The sequence below is a fragment of the Apodemus sylvaticus genome, chromosome 19 (genome assembly GCF_947179515.1).
Source record: "Apodemus sylvaticus chromosome 19, mApoSyl1.1, whole genome shotgun sequence".
Lineage (NCBI taxonomy): Eukaryota > Metazoa > Chordata > Mammalia > Rodentia > Muridae > Apodemus > Apodemus sylvaticus.
The window spans coordinates 3,395,613-3,412,973 of record NC_067490.1 but is presented as its reverse complement, the minus strand read 5'-3'; the positions used below and the strand labels follow the sequence as shown (position 1 = coordinate 3,412,973).

At 51.3% G+C, this 17,361-nt stretch overlaps 2 protein-coding genes across 26 annotated transcripts; one reads left to right on the top strand and one right to left on the bottom strand.

Annotated features, from left to right (window-relative positions):
• Positions 1–12,554, bottom strand: Bag6 (BAG cochaperone 6). Of its 22 annotated transcripts, none has more exons than XM_052163424.1 (26): positions 12,457–12,554; positions 11,695–11,815; positions 9,219–9,336; positions 8,938–9,134; positions 8,646–8,699; positions 8,413–8,487; positions 6,963–7,201; positions 6,444–6,573; positions 5,890–6,087; positions 5,439–5,691; positions 5,125–5,202; positions 4,904–5,011; positions 4,671–4,783; positions 4,501–4,588; positions 3,800–4,161; positions 2,824–3,115; positions 2,521–2,690; positions 2,303–2,356; positions 2,075–2,177; positions 1,863–1,987; positions 1,565–1,711; positions 1,397–1,456; positions 1,150–1,293; positions 966–1,073; positions 402–548; positions 1–166 (listed from the first exon to the last, which is right to left on the bottom strand). In XM_052163424.1, the coding sequence occupies exons 2-26, from the start codon at positions 11,800–11,802 to the stop codon at positions 71–73; spliced, it is 3,567 nt and encodes a 1,188-aa protein (XP_052019384.1). In that variant the 5' UTR covers positions 11,803–11,815; positions 12,457–12,554; the 3' UTR covers positions 1–70. The 22 variants fall into 22 exon arrangements, with proteins under 22 accessions (XP_052019384.1, XP_052019388.1, XP_052019387.1 ...); XM_052163428.1 differs by having other exon boundaries at positions 966–1,052; XM_052163427.1 differs by having other exon boundaries at positions 4,501–4,585.
• On the top strand, positions 12,518–17,333 carry Apom (apolipoprotein M). 4 transcript variants are annotated; one of them, XM_052163452.1, is made up of 8 exons: positions 12,518–12,606; positions 13,573–13,723; positions 14,807–14,854; positions 15,097–15,251; positions 15,528–15,607; positions 15,936–16,034; positions 16,217–16,315; positions 17,195–17,333. In XM_052163452.1, the coding sequence occupies exons 4-8, from the start codon at positions 15,151–15,153 to the stop codon at positions 17,218–17,220; spliced, it is 405 nt and encodes a 134-aa protein (XP_052019412.1). In that variant the 5' UTR covers positions 12,518–12,606; positions 13,573–13,723; positions 14,807–14,854; positions 15,097–15,150; the 3' UTR covers positions 17,221–17,333. The 4 variants fall into 4 exon arrangements, with proteins under 4 accessions (XP_052019412.1, XP_052019413.1, XP_052019409.1 ...); XM_052163453.1 differs by having other exon boundaries at positions 12,527–12,606; positions 13,577–13,723; XM_052163450.1 differs by lacking the exon at positions 12,518–12,606 and adding an exon at positions 12,803–13,346 and having other exon boundaries at positions 13,577–13,723.
• The last annotated feature ends 28 nt before the right edge of the window (positions 17,334–17,361 follow it).

The following is a 17,361-nucleotide window of genomic DNA, read 5'->3' as shown; positions in this document are numbered from 1 at the left end:
GCCAGGAAAATCCGACTTTTATTTCTTAAATACTGTGAAGGAAGGGGGAAATGGTCCCCTGGTGAGAAAGCTAGGGGTCATCAGCAAATGCCCGGTGGGCATTAGGGAAGCGCTGGGGACTGTAGTTGGGATCTTCCTGCAGTCGTTTTTGGATATCAGACCGAAGCTAGAAAGAGAACACAAGCAGGTCAGAGGAGCCCTGGTTTAGACCTATGATCCCAGAAAACACAAAGACCAACCCATAGGAAATACTTTCCCCGCCAGCCATGCTGGCAAGCCCAATATGCGATTGCTAAGCCTTCCCAAATGCCACAAGGAAAACCCTGACCATCAAGGGAAGCAGGAACCTGGCCCAACCCCTCCCGATAGACCATCCCTATTCTGCTGCAAAGTGGGGGCACCTGCTGCCTGTAGCTCTCCTGAACCTCTGGTGCCTCCAGGTCCCGGCTCAGGCTCTCGGGGCTTGTCAGGGGCCGAGCTCCCGCTGCCTTAGCTGCCCGGCTCACTGCCTCTGAGAGTAGCAGCTGGGGGCCCTCACCCTGCATTGTCTGGGGGACAGGTTGAGAGGGAAAAGGGGATCAACATCAGACCCAGTGCCACCACCCAGTTCACCATTTGCATTAGTTAACCAGTGTCTATACTACTAGTATAGGACAGGGAACAGCCTGCACATTGTTCTGACAGCAAAGAAGGCACCAGCAGGTCAAATCACCGGGGATTCAGAGCTAGCTATTCTTCAAGGCAAAGCCCATCTTACACACCTAATCACTTGGGAGATGACACAGCTGAGGAACCAGAACTGCCAGAAAACAGTAAGGTGAAGGCCCATATACCAATGTAGTGACCATTAACAAGTCTGACTCACAACAGGCTTCCTAACTAGATGAAGAGACTGAACAAGCAAGCAAAAGCCTCTGGTTCAACAAGGGTACTAGATAGAAACACATCGCAGCACAGAGACCAACCTTTCGTCTCTTGGCAGGCATGCCACTGAGGTAGGCATCACTCAGGGGCGGCTGAGGTTTCACCTTCCGCTGGCTCTGAATGTCCTGCTGGATAATAGGGACCCATTCCTGGGGAGGAAAGGATTTGCCATAATTCCCACAACTTACAGCTCTTTAACCCACTGGATCACATCCTGCCACTTACAGGGGGGACTGCAGCTGCCCAAGGCTCTGCATCAGCTGAAGCTCCGTCCTGTTCATCTCGGGAACCTCCTTCAGGAGCAGGGGGCGGACCTCGGGACATGGCTTCTTCTGCTGTTGTTCCAGGTGCTGGGGAAGCATTCTCTCTCTGGAAGGCATATAACATGAAGGTTCAGACTTCAGAATTCTTTGCTCCTGAGCCCCTTTTCTTCCAACCATCTACTCCATATTTTTGGCTTCTCAAGCTGTACCTGAGGTTCAGGGGAAGTTCTTTCTGCTCCTTGAACTTCCATTGGCTCTTCAGGAAGTGCCTGTGAAATTGGTCAAAGAAATCTAAGCGGTTGTGGTGGGAAAGGTCCGTCCAGTGCATCTCTTCAGTTTCTTCACATCCCGAAACCACCCCCTATTGGGTCCCTTACCTGAGGAGGGTCACCAACCCTGCGAACATATCTGAGGATGGCATCGGGACCCACAGGCATGTGCTCCAAGACCACCTGAAGCCTCAGTCCCATCATAGTTGTCAACCAGCTCACCAAAGATGGATTCACCCCGCGAGACATGCGGCGCTGAGGGCCAGAAAGCAGATTGACCATGTAACTCTCAACCTACTTTTGCAATCTATTACATTCAGGGCCACAGGTAGAGTGTTTGGAGAAGAAAATTAAAACCCACAGGATATATTTAAAAAGCTGCAGACCTGAATTGGGTGGTACTTACAATTCGGCCATTGATGACAGCAGCAAGCTCCATTTGCTGTCCCCCCAAGCAGTGGAGGTTCAGGGCCAAGCACTCAAACAGGCCCTGGTTACACAGCTCCAGCAACCGGGCTCCAAATCCACTGTCTGCGGGGAGGATGTGAGAGGGCACATGATTCTGGAAGTCCCGCATGGACAGTACACCACCCGTGCTTGGCTGGTCCCTGGCCTGACCTGTACAGTGCAGCACGTGCGCAGCAATGCTGTTAAATTGCTCTTGGAGAAATTCTAAATTTGTCCGGATGATATCCACACCTGGCTGAACCTGCACCAAAGACTGAGAGGAGACACACCAAGAACTCCAGATCAGTGCTTTAAGATCAAGAAGGCAGAAGAAATGGACACTCCACCCCGCTCCCTACCTAAACACAGACAGGAAGGAGATACACAAAAGACACTCACAAAACTCTCCCGTACATACTCCTCCAGCCCAGTGATGAGCGTGTGGGTTGCCATCTGTAGGGAACATCACAGGTCCCGTTTAGTCACAGCCTTACTCCTAGCCCCTCCCCTACAACTCCAAGGCTTGGGCTGAAACACAGCTTTCACTGACAGGCAGGCAGGCAGGATTAAAGAGAGGTGGGAAGGAGAAAACCTCTGGGATCTGGGCTTTCACTAACCCGGATGTTGCTAGGCGTGGGCTCCTGACCACCCAGGTAGTGCTGGTGGAAGAAAGATCGCAGCTGTGGCTGGAGCCTCTGCAGTGGCTGGAAATGGCCATGGAGAAGCATCACCACATCCACCATGGAGAAATTCTGGCACAGAAGAGAGAGCAGAGCTCCAAAGAACCCTAGGGAAAGGGTCGGAGTGAGCAGTGGCCTCTGCCTCCCTGCCTAGCCCCACATATCATCTGATTAGTAGAGAAAGGCCACTACCTCCCTGGCTGCTATTTCCCCAGACTGTAACACCCACATTTTGCTTACCAAGGGCGCCATCAGCCCCAGGCTCAAAGATGTTGCTGGATCCACTGAGGCGTTGGATAAAGGCAGCAATACTCTCACTGCTGCCAGCGCGAGCCCCCAAGGAGCCCAGGAGGGAGCTCAACACGCCCTGCACCACTGAGGTGAAAAACTCTGGTGGCAGGCTCTCAGGACCTAAGCCTCCAGGACTTGCTGTTCCACCAGAAGGGGACCCTGGTGGGGGTGTGGTCTGCTGCTCTGGAGCAGGGGGAGGAGGGGGAGGAGGGGGAGGGGGTGGAGGGGCAGTCTGTGATGCCTAGAAGAAGGAATTAATAATAGAAGATAAAGACCATGGGGTCAAGAATATAAAATTGCACTGCAGACACAAAACAACAGGCCAGTATGAGGGGAGAGAGCTAGATCTGATCTTGACTTTAAAATGTGTATGCCTGTTTCCCATGGGGACTAGAAGAGGGTACTGAATCCCCTGGAACTGGAGTTACAGATGGCTGTGAACCACCATTTGGGTGCTAAGAATCAAACCCAGAGCCGGGCAGTGGTGGCGCACGCCTGTAATCCCAGCACTCTGGGAGGCAGAGGCAGGCGGATTTCTGAGTTCGAGGCCAGCCTGGTCTACAGAGTGAGTTCCAGGATAGCCAGGGCTATACAGAGAAACCCTGTCTCGAAAAAAACCAAAAAAAAAAAACCAAAACAAACAAACAAACAAACAAACAAACAAACAAACAAACAAACAAAAACCCAAAAGAATCAAACCCAGAACCTCTGCAAGAGCAGTAAGAGGTGCTCCTCTTACCCCCCCACACCTCTGACCTCAGCCTCTTAGGACACTAAATGGATAAGTCACACCAGAGCTGTGACAGCACTGGCTGCTGGCCTAGCAAAATCATAACTAAGAACTGTCACTGAGCAGCTACAGGATGACAACAGAATACCATTGCTCTACTGGCCCGGGAACAAAAAGGACAGTATAGCCACTCACCTGCAAAAAATCAGTCATGCCCTGGAGAAAAGCCGGGACACCAGGCATTGCCACAGTGATGGTGGGAGAAGCCATGCCTGGCCCCCCAGCCCCTGGCCCTACAGGCCCCAGCAGGTTTCCCAGAAGCTGAGAGAACTGAAGATCAGCCGCAGAGGGCTGAGGAGGGGGAGGCTGGGCAGGACCCCCAGGGGCAGGGCCAGCTGTGGTAGCTGTGTTGGTGGTGCCAGCACTAGCTGAAGCAGTGGCAGGAGCCGGAGCCGGAGCTGGAGCTGGAGCCGGAGCTGGAGCTGGGGCCTGTGCCTGTGCCTGTGCCTGAGCCTGTGCCTGAGCCTGTGCCTGAGCCATTCCTGGAGTCCCCTGAGCTGTCAGGAACCAAGAAGAATATAATGTGAACAAGAGTCATATTCTAGCTGACTCATTCCCATCTGATCTTTCCAGCAGGAAAGTAAGACCTACTATTCCACAGGGCCTGACTAGGTGTACTGTGAGCAGGACAGGAGGGTCATCAAGCACAGCTGCATGGATTTTGCCCCAAAATCATATTAGCTCAGGCAAACGTAGAAGTTAAGTTTAGTCTAGGATGTCCTTGAACTCAATTATCCCCAGCCCCAGCCTCCCAGGCACTGGGTTATACATGCACTGTCAAACCCAGTGGCAGTGGGAAACACCTAAAGTCTGAGCTAGGAAAGGACAGGACTTACCCACAAGAACAGGCTGCATAAGAAGTTGCCCCACAAGGCCGCTCACCATCTGGGCCAAAGAAGTGTTTGTGCCCAGCCCAGCGCCCTGCTGGGGGACAGGAGGATTCAGTCTTGTCCTTCCCACAATCCATCAGGATTTCCCCACTTGTACTCCTCCACCCCTTGCTCACCAGAGCTCCAGAGACCGGAGGTCCCCCAGGATGGGAAGGCCGAGCCTGTGGAGGAGTGGGCCGGGCAATCACCACCCGAGTTGGTGCTGTCGGGAAGCCGGGCACCTGCTGTCCTGTGTGTAGCAAAAAGAAACATCAAAGAGAGCTGAGGGTTCAGTCCTTGCCTGCCAGCGGACAACACCCACCACCATGACCTACGCCCCACCGCCCAGTCCTCCCCTCCAGGTCATTACCTGCGGCCGCGGAGGCAACGGCTGCCACCATGGCCTGATGAGTGATCTGGTGGGCGACGGCGTGCATGAACTCAGGGGGCAGGGAGGGCAGCTGGATGAGGGTGGAGCCTGGGGGGTGGGTCTGATGTAACCTTGAACCTGGACCCCTTCAGCCCACCCATTCAGCCCTACCCCTTTCTCTACCCAGAGCTCTCAGCCTACACTGATAACCTCGGTCTTACCCAGGGTCTGTCCATGACCAGGAGGTCCCAGTGGACCAGTGGGAGCACTCGGCACACCACCAGGCTGGGCTCCAGAATCTAAGCAAAGACAGACAAAAAATGTGAGAAGGTGGGGCCCAGGCCTGGCTCTTTTTCCTCTGTTCCATCCATCCTTCATGCCTGCAAAACCCTGCCTTTCCCCCATGGCAACAGGAAGGCTGGGTTCTCTTCATACAAACCCAAGGCCAAAGCACCTCCCTCATGCCCTTCCCACATAGCACTGGCCTTGCCTCCCTGCTCCCTCGCTCTTTCCTGCCAGTAACTGTCCTACTCACCTTGAATGTTCATGTGCATCATGACCACGGGTTCCACACTCTGGTGGGAAATCCGAATGACCCGTGGGTGGCTGGTGGCTGGTGGTGGTGCTGGCCCAGGTGGGGGAGCTCCTTCAGTTGATGAATCAATAGTGGTAGAAGAGGGAGGCAGGGATGAGGCCTGGCCAGAACCTGGGGTTGCTGCCTCTGCACCAGGAGCCTGTGGAGGCCGAGCCCCATTGCCTGTCATGGTCACAGTAGTCCCCACATTGATCTGGAAGAGAGATGGACAGTCAGATAGATATGAGAAACACAAGAGTCTAACCAGAGTGCCCAGAGAGTCACCTCCAGAGACTCCAGAGCTTCTGCACAGCTTCCCCTACACTTCTTGCCATTCAGCCTCCCAGCAGCCGCGAGGCCTCCTACAGTACCGCACCCCTGCTCTCCCTCCAGCCCAGCTCCTAGCACCCACCTGAATGGGAATGGCTGCCTGCTGGAGCACCATAGGAGTCGTGTAGTGAGACATAGGCCGTACCACATGCAGGTGCCGTGGGGGTGCACAGGCTAGATTGCAGCGCAGATCAGACAATGCCACGAAAGTGTTGCCTAGTAGCCGTAGGCTCTCCCCCACCAAGTTGATCAACCTCTGGTCCTCCTCGCGGCCCTCATGCTGTGCCCAGGTCAAACCCAGAAAAGTATGGAATTAAAACTCTGCCATGTCCTCTGTCTTTGGAAGCTTCTGCATTAACCAAAGTTTTCCAAGAAAAATCTCTAATTCTATTCAATACACATATGGAATTTTCTACAAAACATGACAAATGTTGAGCAACCACCTGTAGTTCTTTTTATTCTGTACACTTTCCTAAACAATGAAGGACACGACAGACACACAGACTGCCACCATCCCCATCTCAGAAGGACACTCTCTCACCGAGGACTGTGCTACCCTGAGGACAGTGAAGGGCTAGTTGCATCTCAGCCTGCTGCTCTGAGGTACTAGAAGGGAAGGGCCACTAAAAGGCTCACATTGTTGTTGTAGTCTGTAGTAGCAGCAGCACCCAGGACCTCACAGTAGCGTTGCAGGAAGGGCTGAAGACGGCGCTGCAAGCGCTGGAGTTCCTGGAGCACCTCCACGTGCTCTGCAGGGGAAGGGTGGCTGTGGAGACAGCAGGGCACTGAGTGGAGCCTATCTGCAGGGACCCCTGCCACTCCCCAGGGATTCTCTCTGCTCTCTTAAGAGCAGCCCAGAGGAGAAAGTAAAGTGTTCCCATCCCCCAGCACAGTCCTGTGCAGAGGAGGCAAAGGAGCTCAACCCCAGACAAGGCTTGTGCAAACCATGGCTCCAGGGGCAGCCAAAATCATCCTGTCTTCTGCCAGTCCTACCCACCTTTATCTACATGAGCTGACTTCTGACCCCAAAATCCTACAACCATAAGACTCACCCCCTAGCAACCACTTTCTTCTCTTCAGAGCCTTCCTAGTCCTTGCACTACACCATGACCAACCTCCCTCCAAGTCCCCAAAGGTTCCATGCATCTCTCTCACTTGGGTGCATTTGTCTCTGGCGCAGGTGCTGGGCCTGCTGGAGCTGGGCCAGAGGGCGTAAGCTCTGGAGTCTGGGTTGCAGGACGTTCCTCCATTTCTTCTGACTCCATGGGCTCTCGAGGAGGAGCTTCACTTTCGGCTGGTTCTGATGTTTGTGAGTTCAAGGCTGCTGTCTCTGAGGCCACAGTCGGTGTCTGCAGGGGTGGCTGACTGGCCTGTGCTTGGGTTCCCCCTCGACACTGAGAGTGGAAGGAGTCAGGACACCAAAGGCAGAATAATATTACTGCTGTTGAGGTTTATGCAGACAAAACAAGTCAAGAGTGGAGATGGCTCCCTGAAAGCAGGGCTATGCATCCCTCTGACTGGCAGAAACAGGATGTACAGTTAGTATCTACAGTTTTTCAGAGTAAGGAAATGCTCTAATTTCCATAGAGGAAATGGTCACAGGCTGCAACTGACAAAGGTAGGATACCCCTAATCTAAACAAGACAGTCAGGGTACCCCACCAAGCCCTAAGCTGAACAGTTATTATACACCTCAACTGAACACAGCGAAGATACCCCTAAACTGAACAAGACAGTTACAGCGCCCCTAAACTGAGAACAACCGTAAACAAGACAGTTAAAAGATAGTTAAAAAGTGCCAGGTGGCGGCGGCAACAGAGGCAACAGCACACAACCTTAATTCCAGCACTCAGGATGCTGAGGCAAGCTTATCTTTGTGTGGTCAAGGCCAGCCTCATCTACAGAGTGAGCTCCTGGACAACCAGGGCTACACAGAGAAACCCTGTCTCAAAACCAAACCAACAAGTTGGGCAGTGGTGGCGCACGCCTTTAATCCCAGCACCTGGGAGGCAGAGGCAGGCACATTTCTGAGTTCGAGGCCAGCCTGGTCTACAGAGTGAGTTCCAAGACAGCCAGGACTACACAGAGAAAGTCCGTTTAGAAAAACAAAACAAAACAACCAAACCAACAACTAAAAACAGAAAAAGGAAGGAAATTTAAAAATTGTATACGCAGCCATGCATGGTCCCCTGAACCTATACTCACAGCACTTTGAGGAGCTAGGAGGTACTGTGAGTTCAAGGACAGCCCAGGACAGTGTGAGTCAAAGTAGGGGATGGTAGTGGCTCCTTCTTTCGGTGAAGGACGTCTATGATATCATCTGGCAAGTCTGAAATGAACTCTTTCCACACCAGGGGTCGGAAGGATAGGCAGTAGCACAGAACAGTGGCGCACGCCTATACAGCTCACTTGAGAAGCTGAGGCACGCAGACTGGCAGTAATCAGCCTCACAAAGATACTATCTCTGCCTAACAGAACTACAGAGAAAACCCCAGACTAGCCTCCTGCAGCCAATGTGGACCTTGCCAGGAATGTTCTCATTGCAAGACCATGAGAGGAAAGGGGGAATACAAAACAAAGTCTAGCCTACAGACGTGCCCACTCACCTCCATCCGGGACAGTAAGGTCTGTATGTCCCTAATCATGTGCTGAGCCATCACCAGCCGGACCCGGGGCTCACTCTATAAGACAAGGATGTTCACGGCAGATCTGAGACAAAGTCATGAGCTCTACAACATACTAAGCCAGTTCCCAGGCATCTCCTCAGCCAGGTCCTCCCACAACTCATGGCCTCCTTCTCCCAGATCCCCTTCCCTGACCCTCCCAGGCCCCTCAATACCTGAATTGGGGCCTGTTCCATGTTGATGTGAACATCCACAGCAGAGCCGTCACTCTGGGGAAAGGGCAAGGGAAGTTGCTCTGGGAGAAGCCACATACTAAGATCTTCACACTACCAATCCCTTTCCTAGAGCCCCTATCCTCCTTTCTTCAAAAACTGAGGCCAGTACAGGTCAGAGTGCTTTCCAAGCCCAACGCACTCTCTTAAGACCCTGTCTTCCAAGCTCCCTGCAGCTGCCACAACCAAAGCTACTCTTCCAACAAAACCTCCCACATAAGAAACACAGGCTCACAGGAAGATTGAAGGTTCCAACCATGACATAGCTGTTGGCATTCCGGTCATGAACAGAGGCCCCAGGGCCCCGAGTGCCAGGCAGGGAGGCCCCACCATGAGTTGCTGAGGCAGAGCCTGTCCCAGAAGATGCTCCAGAAGGAAGCTGAGTCTGAGGAGGAGCTCGTTCCACCAGGTGGATAACCTTTCCCCCAACATCTGCAGAAAAAAAGAGATACACAGTAAACTTTTCGCCTCCGGACAGGACAGCAATCTTAACCTCCGCAGCCCTTAGCCCCTTACTGTATTCCTGGAGCTTCTTATCATCTTGCAGAACCCGGCCCTGGTAGATGAGTCGCTGCTTCTCGGAAGGGATGCTGACAGAGGCAGCTATGTGTTCCTTAAACTCCTTCACATTCATCTGAAAGGAGAGCCATGCACAGATATCAGAAAGTGAGAGAGAATGAAGAGGGAAGGACACCCGACCTCAGACGCTGACATCAGAATCAGCCCACTCTATTAACATGCCGATAGTTATTGGGTCAGGCTGGAGAAATGGCTCAGTGGTTAAGAGCTCATACTGATCATTGGACAGCAGCTCACAACTACTGATAAATACAGCTTTAGGAGACCCAGTGTCTCTGGCTTCTATGAACATTTGTACCCAGAGGCAGAGGCACAGACCTGCCCCCACACCAATACATAAGTAAAAATAAGTGGGACATGGTGGTGTATGTCTCCAACATTTGAGAGGCAGAGGCAGATGGATCTCTTGTGAGTTTGAGGGCAGCCTGATTTACATAGTGAGTTCTATAATAGCCAGATCTATGTAGAGATTGTCTTAAATTGTTAAAAAAAAAAAAATCCAAGTAACAACAATAAATAAATAAATAAATAAATAAACAAACAAACCTAAATCTTTTAAGAAAGAAGCCAAATAGCTCTCCCTTCCCCCTTCCTGGCTTCCTGGAGATACAGTGATCTTTTTCTAAACTAGAACAATAGCAGGACTTCATGGCCAAAATCTCAAAGCTAAATGCAACACAAGCCTCTAATCTCAAGGATGCAAAGGCAGATGGATTTGACTACCAGGCTAGCTATGACTGCAAAGTGAAACCTCAACTTAAAACACAAAATGAGGGCTGGAGAGATGGCTCCGTGTTGCTCTTGCACAGTACCAGAGTTCAATTCCTAGCACCCATTTGGTAGTTTACAACTGTCCATAACAGAGTAGGAACTATAATTTCATAATTTCCACATGAAGAAAAGACCACAGGGTGAAGGATCTGATATGCTCTTCTGGCCTTCTTAGGCACCAGGTGCATACAAGGTGCACAGATACATTTCCAGACAAAGCACTCACATATAAAATAAAAATAAAATCTTTTAAAAGAAATTAAAAATACACGCATCCCAAAACAATCATCACCACCAATGGTTAAGTAATACAGGGTTGGGAGCCAGGGTCTGGAAAGATAACTAATGAAGAAGGTCACAAAGAAACACAGGGTATATATGATTCAGTAGTAAGTACTCTGTGCTGAGTCCAAGGTTCAATGCCCAGCAGAACCACATACATGCAAAAGTAAATAAATAAATGAAGGAAGGAAGGAAGGAGAGAAGGAAGGAAAGAAGGAAGGGGGAACAAACAAAATAAAAATAGTAATAGCATACACCTGAAACCCCAACCGTGGAAAGCAGAGACAGGAGGATCATGAGTCCAAGACCATAAGTTCTAAGACATTTAACTATGTAAGACGCTACCTTAAAAAAAAAAAAAAAAAAGGCTAAACCAAGTCAGATGTGAGACATCCACAATCCTATAATCCTATATTATAGTGCATATAATCCTAGCACATAGACAATGAAGGCAAAATGGCCAGAGGCCAAAGTCAGCCCGGGCTATAGGAGATCCTGTCCCACCTTCCAGAAAGACAAGAAAGTAATTCTTGGTAGGGCAGAATTAACTATCACATGTACCTACTTACAAAAGTCTATGTGGTTTTTTAAATATCTGCTTTAGAAAACCACAAAAATGACCTGCTCATGATAGTGTCTCAAAGACTTATGCAGGAAAAACAAAAGATAATTGTGGCCACACTGTACTAAGGTCAAGAGACTCAAATTATGCCTCAGCTATTGGCAATTCTACCTCACAGTGTATGAAAGCAGGTTTCTGTAATCTATAAATATATTAGTCTATTAAAACTGTGAACAATCTGTTTAAAAAAGAACACACGCCGGGTGGTGGTGGCACACACCTGTAATCCCAGCACTCTGGGAGGCAGAGGCAGGCGGATTTCTTAGTTCGAGGCCAGCCTGGTCTACAGAATGAGCTCCAGGACAGCCAGGGCTATACAGAGAAACCCTGTCTCGAAAAAACCAAAGCCAAAAAAACAAACAAACAAAAAAACCAACCAAACAAACAACAACAAAAAAAACCCAAAAGAACACACACCCCATACTTGGTCTGCGGTCCCTGTGACATATCATACTTGTCTGAGGCGCCCCCTGTGTTGTGTCTGTCCTTTGGGCTGGGGTCTGCACAGAATAGGTATAGATTCCTCCTCAGTACTTCCCTCTTCACTGAGTTCTGTCAAGGTGCAGACAAACTAAAAGCCTGCCTCACTCAACAGTAACCACACCTCCTCACTCAACAGGAACATCAGATGTCCTATCTAGTAAGGGACAAAGGAGTCAACGACTAGAAAATCAGGCGCATCCTTCACAAGACAAATGAGCAAAAGGGGTGTCACCTCTAAAAGTAGTAGTGTCTCACCTGGGCCCCCACAATAAAAGTCCGAGTCTGAGAGTCCAGGGTCTTCACCAGTACCTCCAGGCTGTCAGGCTCCTCCATAGCGGTACTGGCACTATCACTCGGCTCCATGGCCGACAGCTCTCTAAAGAAGAACGAAGTGGGGGGGGGGGGAATGGTTCGATGTCGGTCGCACCGTATTGTATACACCCGGAAGCCTCTCTGGACCCAATCTCCGCCCCAATCCCTTAAAAATTTCTCATACACAAGCACATATATTCATCCTCCTCCTCATCCCCCCTTTTTGATTCGGGGGCACAGGAATAGAAACACAAAGGGTACGAGATCGACGGCATAGGGAGATGAAGGACGAGAGGTGGGAGGGGCTCCACAATGCCAATCACAATAGGGAGAGCCAGTTGGGCTAGGAATCAGGGAAGCAAGCACGAGACCCACCAGAGACCAGTGTCATCACCGGTCGCGACCGAGCAAGCGCCCGAGAGATCGGGAAATCCTAGGACAACGCGGGGGGAGGGGGGAGGGTCGCGCTAGACTCGGCAGAGAAAGTGGCTTCGCGCACGCGCACCACCACAATCGAACCCGCCTAAATCACCACAGACCCAAGACCACGGACACTCACGGGAGGCTGGACGGGCCCCCTCCTTCCGCCTCTGCCTTTCGTCGGTATTCCAGCAACACGACTTAACCAACACGCGGCCAAACACATACAAACACACATACACAGCCCACCACCCTGTGGCTCCGCCCCCGACTTCCCCACGGTACCGTCACTTCCGGTCTCCCCCAACCTGGCACCAAGGGCCACTTCCGTTTCCCCGATAGTATTTGGGGATATCGAGGCGGTACTTCCGGCTCCTCCTGTCTCCCCCGATTTACTTTCGTGTGGCACGATGAGAAAGTCCACAGCCCCGAACAGTGAGTTTCTGGGGGGCGAGACGGGCCGGGGCCGGCCTAGATGGGAGGGAGCCGACCACCCGGAGGAGCCGCCGCCGCCGTCGCCCGGGGGACCGCACTGCGCCTGCGTGAGCCGCGCTACGCGTGCGCACACTTAAAGTATTTCCCTGCCCCCCTCTGGCTATGTGCGTTTCTTCCCTGCGCGCGCTAGAGCGCTACCCGACCAGGGTGGCTACTGTAAACGCCTGAGGAAAAATTATTGGGTGCAATGCTGCAACTTCCCGAGAAAAAGCGTTGAGATTAATGTGGACTGCACCTCGTTAATCATCGTTCCTATCTTGACGGACAGAGAAATTTACAGGCCCAATTCTAACTACCTAAAACTCTGCAAGCCCTCTGGTCCTCGCGTCATTCCTGCTCTTCCGGAAGCCACTCTGTTCGGTGGACTGCTGTGGGCGTTCCTCGGGCTGTGTTTGCTTGTGCCTGACTCTAGTTCCTGGCGAGATTAGGCCGGTTGGGCGTTTATTAAAGCAGATTTTGGGCATCCTGTTAGCCTTTGACTGAGAGCGCCGAGGGAGTGCCATGTTTAAGGATAACTAGGCATTCTATTACATTTTTTGTTTTTTGAGATATTTCTACTGTTTTTAAGAGCTCTGCAAAAAAAAAAGAAAGAAAGAAAACGGGTGCCTTGGGGATCGGATTAAAGGACGAGACTTTAAGAAAGGGGACTGAAAGGCCCGCCACCAAGGGAGCTGAACAGGGTGGGACGGTTAAGTTTCTGTGCATTCTTCCCCATTTATTCTTAAATGCCAGTGCTGATGAGAGTTCCAGTAAGCATTGCATGATGAGAGTTCTACATGATATCTCACTGTTACCCTGAATTGCCTGGAACTCGTAAGGACAATGTCCCCCACACCACCACCCAGTGCAGGGTCGTGTGTCACTCTACCAGACTATATTTACGTTTTGATTTTTTTTTTCTCCAAGACAGGATTTCGCCATGTAGGTCTGGATGCCGTGTAACTCACAGAAATCCACCTGCCTCTGCCTGCCAAATACTTTTCAGAGGTGGGGGTGAGGCACATGGCCTGCATCTGCCACAGCACAGCGCAAGTGTGGAGATCCGAGGGAAAATGTGGTGTCCTTTCACTGTGTGGGGACTTGGGGATCAAAGTCAGGTCCTCCGGTTTGGCTTGCCATCTACCACGCACCCTCACCGCCGAGCCACTTCTCCAGACCACATTTAGTATTTTATTATAAAAATTTCAGGGACTTGAAAATTTCAGGGCTCAGCAGTTAAGAGCACTGACTGCTCTTTCAGAGGTCCTGAGTTTTGGGGGGGGGGGGTTGTTTTGGTTTGGGTTTTTTTTTGGTTTTTGAGACAGGGTTTCTCTGTGTAGCCCAGGCTGACCTGGAACTCACTCTGTAGACCAGGCTGGCCTCGAACTCAGAAATCGCCTGCCTCTGCCTTCGAAGTGCTGGATTAAAGGCGTGCGCCACCACTGCCCAGCTTAGATCCACTCTTAATACTTGTGTTACAAGCTAGGAAGTAGTTATGCACGCCTTTAATCCCAGCTGGCGTACACAGTGAATCCCAGGACAGCCAAAGCTACATAGTGAAACCCTATGAGAGAGAGAGATCCACCATGCCCTGGTGCACGTTCTAACACTTATCAGCTTGCATTGCAACAGGATTGTTTGCAAAGCAAAGCTGTTTTCCGCTTTAAAAAAAAATGTCCAGCAGGATTAGCTAGTTCCTGGCAAACATCTGAAATTCCAGACTTGCTCAGTGAATGAATGGAAGACCTAATCCAGCCACTTCTCTTCACATCACAGTAGGGCTCCGATCAGGGTCAGACACAGTGTGGAAGACTCTAGGTTTCTACTGTAGGGCTCCGCTTTCCTCCTACAGCCTCGGAGTCACTGGTCGCGCCACGGTGTGGGGTTGAGTGGCTGCATCCGGAAGTGGGGGGAAATGCCCCAGTGCCATAGTTAATCTGGGCTTGGGTTGGAAAACAAGGTTGAAGTTACTTATTAGCAGGTTAAAGGGTCAAGGGTCGAGGTAAGGGGGCTGGAGGCAGCGTGGACTGAGCGGCTGGCAGAGAACAGTTAAGGCAGAGGCCCCTCCACTGCAGAACTCCAGCTCTCCTCCAAGATGTTCCGCCAAGCTTGGGCAGCTCTGCTCTATCTCTACGGCCTTCTCTTTAACTCCGTGAATCAGTGTCCTGAGCACAGTCAACTAACAACACTGGGAATAGACGACACAGAGGTATGGACTGAAGCTGAAAGTCTTGGGTGGGTGGGTAGCTCAAGATGGCCAGAAAGCATGCTGGGAAAGGAAGGGAGGAAGAAGAGGGTGTTGGGAACACACTGACGGTCCCTTGTTGCAAACAACAAAGACCACCAGAACCTCTAGCTCTCCGAGTCTTGCTTTGCTGACAGATGGGAATGTTGGGGCTTTTGCGATGCGCCCAGAAACGTATCCTTTTGCTCCCTTCATTGCCCCTCCAGACCCCAGAGCCCCATCTGGGCCTATGGTACTTTATCGCGGGAGCAGCCCCCACCATGGAAGAGCTGGCAACTTTTGATCCGGTGGACAACATAGTCTTCAACATGGCTGCTGGCTCTGCCCCAAGGCAGCTGCAGCTTCGCGCTACCATCCGCACGTGAGTGTCGCCACGCGAGGAGACAGAGGAGCTGCTGGGTGTTCACTGCCCCAACTGAACGGTCACCCCACCCAGCGTCAGGCTCCATCACTCTCAGCCCACTGAATTCCATAGCACTACAAGTCACGTTCTGGAGACAGGATGGGCCTAGCTATCTCTTGGTGGCTTGAAACCCAAAGAGCTAGGGTGCGGGGAAGCGAGAGACGGCATAAAGGTTATTACTGTGTGGTTGGAATGGCACTCCGTCTTCCTATCTTAACACTGCCACCTCTGCAGGAAAAACGGGGTCTGTGTGCCCCGGAAATGGACGTACCGCTTGACTGAAGGGAAAGGAAACACGGAACTCAGAACTGAAGGTTGGTTCCCACCAGCCCTCCCCTTGTCTAGTCTTCCCCCTCAGGAATGAGGCTTGAACCTAGGACATCATCCTGCCTGCCAGGGAAGCCTGCCATCACTGAACTGGGTCCCCAGACCCTTTCTATTGTGAGACAGGGTTTCACTAAGTGGCCCTGATGGTTGTCGAGCTCACCCTGTATGTAGCCCAGAGCGTTGAATGTGGACAGGCCTTAAATGTGAAACCCTCCTGCCTCAGCTTCCTGGACAGCTGGACAGCTGGGATCATAGTCCCAGCCTGATTCACTGTGTCTGCACCTGTCCTCATTGATCCTCTCCTGATCCCAACAGGACGCCCAGACATGAAAACAGACCTGTTCTTGAGCTCCTGCCCAGGGGGAATCACGCTGAAAGAGATGGGCCAGGGTTACCAGCGCTTTCTCCTCTACAGTGAGTGGGATACGAGGGAGGAAATGTCCGAGGGAAACTGGAAGGCTGAAGAGCCTCCCTAGTGGGGGCTCTCTAAAATCCTTTCAGGACAGGTGGGCACTTCAGCGGGTCCTCGGGGAACTGGGAAGGCAGGGCTGAGAAGCAGGAACACTGACTGGCCTGAATGTTCCCTGTCCTTCCAGATCGATCGCCACACCCTCCAGAGAAGTGTGTGGAGGAATTCCAGTCTCTGACCTCCTGCTTGGATTTTAAAGCCTTCTTAGTGACTCCCAGGAATCAAGGTGAGTTGTCCCCAGGTCCTCTGTGGGTATTGTAAAGAGCTTTGTGCGATGGCCAAAGGCAGACATCATCAGAGTGGGTACACTGACCCCTCTAATTCTCATGAGCTAGAACGATACCAGGACGTGTGTGGAGTCAGGAATAGTGACACACACTGCAATCTCTGCCACTCAGGAGGCAGAGGCAGAAGAATCGCCACAGATTTAAAGCCAGCCTGGTATACAAGTGAGTTTTAGGACAGCTAAGACTATATATAGTGATGCTGTCTCTCCAAAATAAAAATGAAAGATGGGCGGTGGTGGCGCAAGCCTTTAATCCTAGCACTCTGGGAGGCAGAGGCAGGCGGATTTCTGAGTTTGAAGCCAGCCTGGTCTACAGAGTGAGTTCCAGGACAGAGAGGGCTATACAGAGAAACCCTGTCTCAAAACAAACAAACAAACAAACAAACAAACAGACAGACAGACAGACATGAAAAGAGGTGAAAGATAGGTTTCCAAGTCTTTGGAGCAGTGGTCCTCCACCTTCCAAACGCTGCGACCTTTCAACACTGATCCTCATGTTGTGGTGACCGCCCCCAACCATAAAACTATTTTGTTGCTACCTCAAAACTAAAAAACTGTTATTGTTTAAATAATACTTAAATAATTCATAACTAATTTATGAATTGTTTAAATATCTGACATGCAGGGTATCTGATACGCAACCCCTGTGGTGGTTTGATCCCCCTACAGGGGTCATGACCCCCAGTTGGAGAACCACTGCTTTAGATAAAGAGAGAAGAGGGCCAGATATAGAGAGGAAGGGTCTCCTACCCTACTCAGGTACCAACGGCACCCCTCCCCTGGACGTCCACCCTCATTCTCTTCCTCCTCCCACCACAGAGGCCTGCCCACTGTCCAGCAAGTGACCGGTGACTTCACCTGTGTCCTAGACAGACAAGATAGGAGCTGAGTTTTGAGGGGAGAACCTGGAGACTCCTGCTCCATCTCGTGGATAATAAAGATGATTTGTCGATCCTCATCTCCTGGGTTTTGTCTGCAGACGTCAA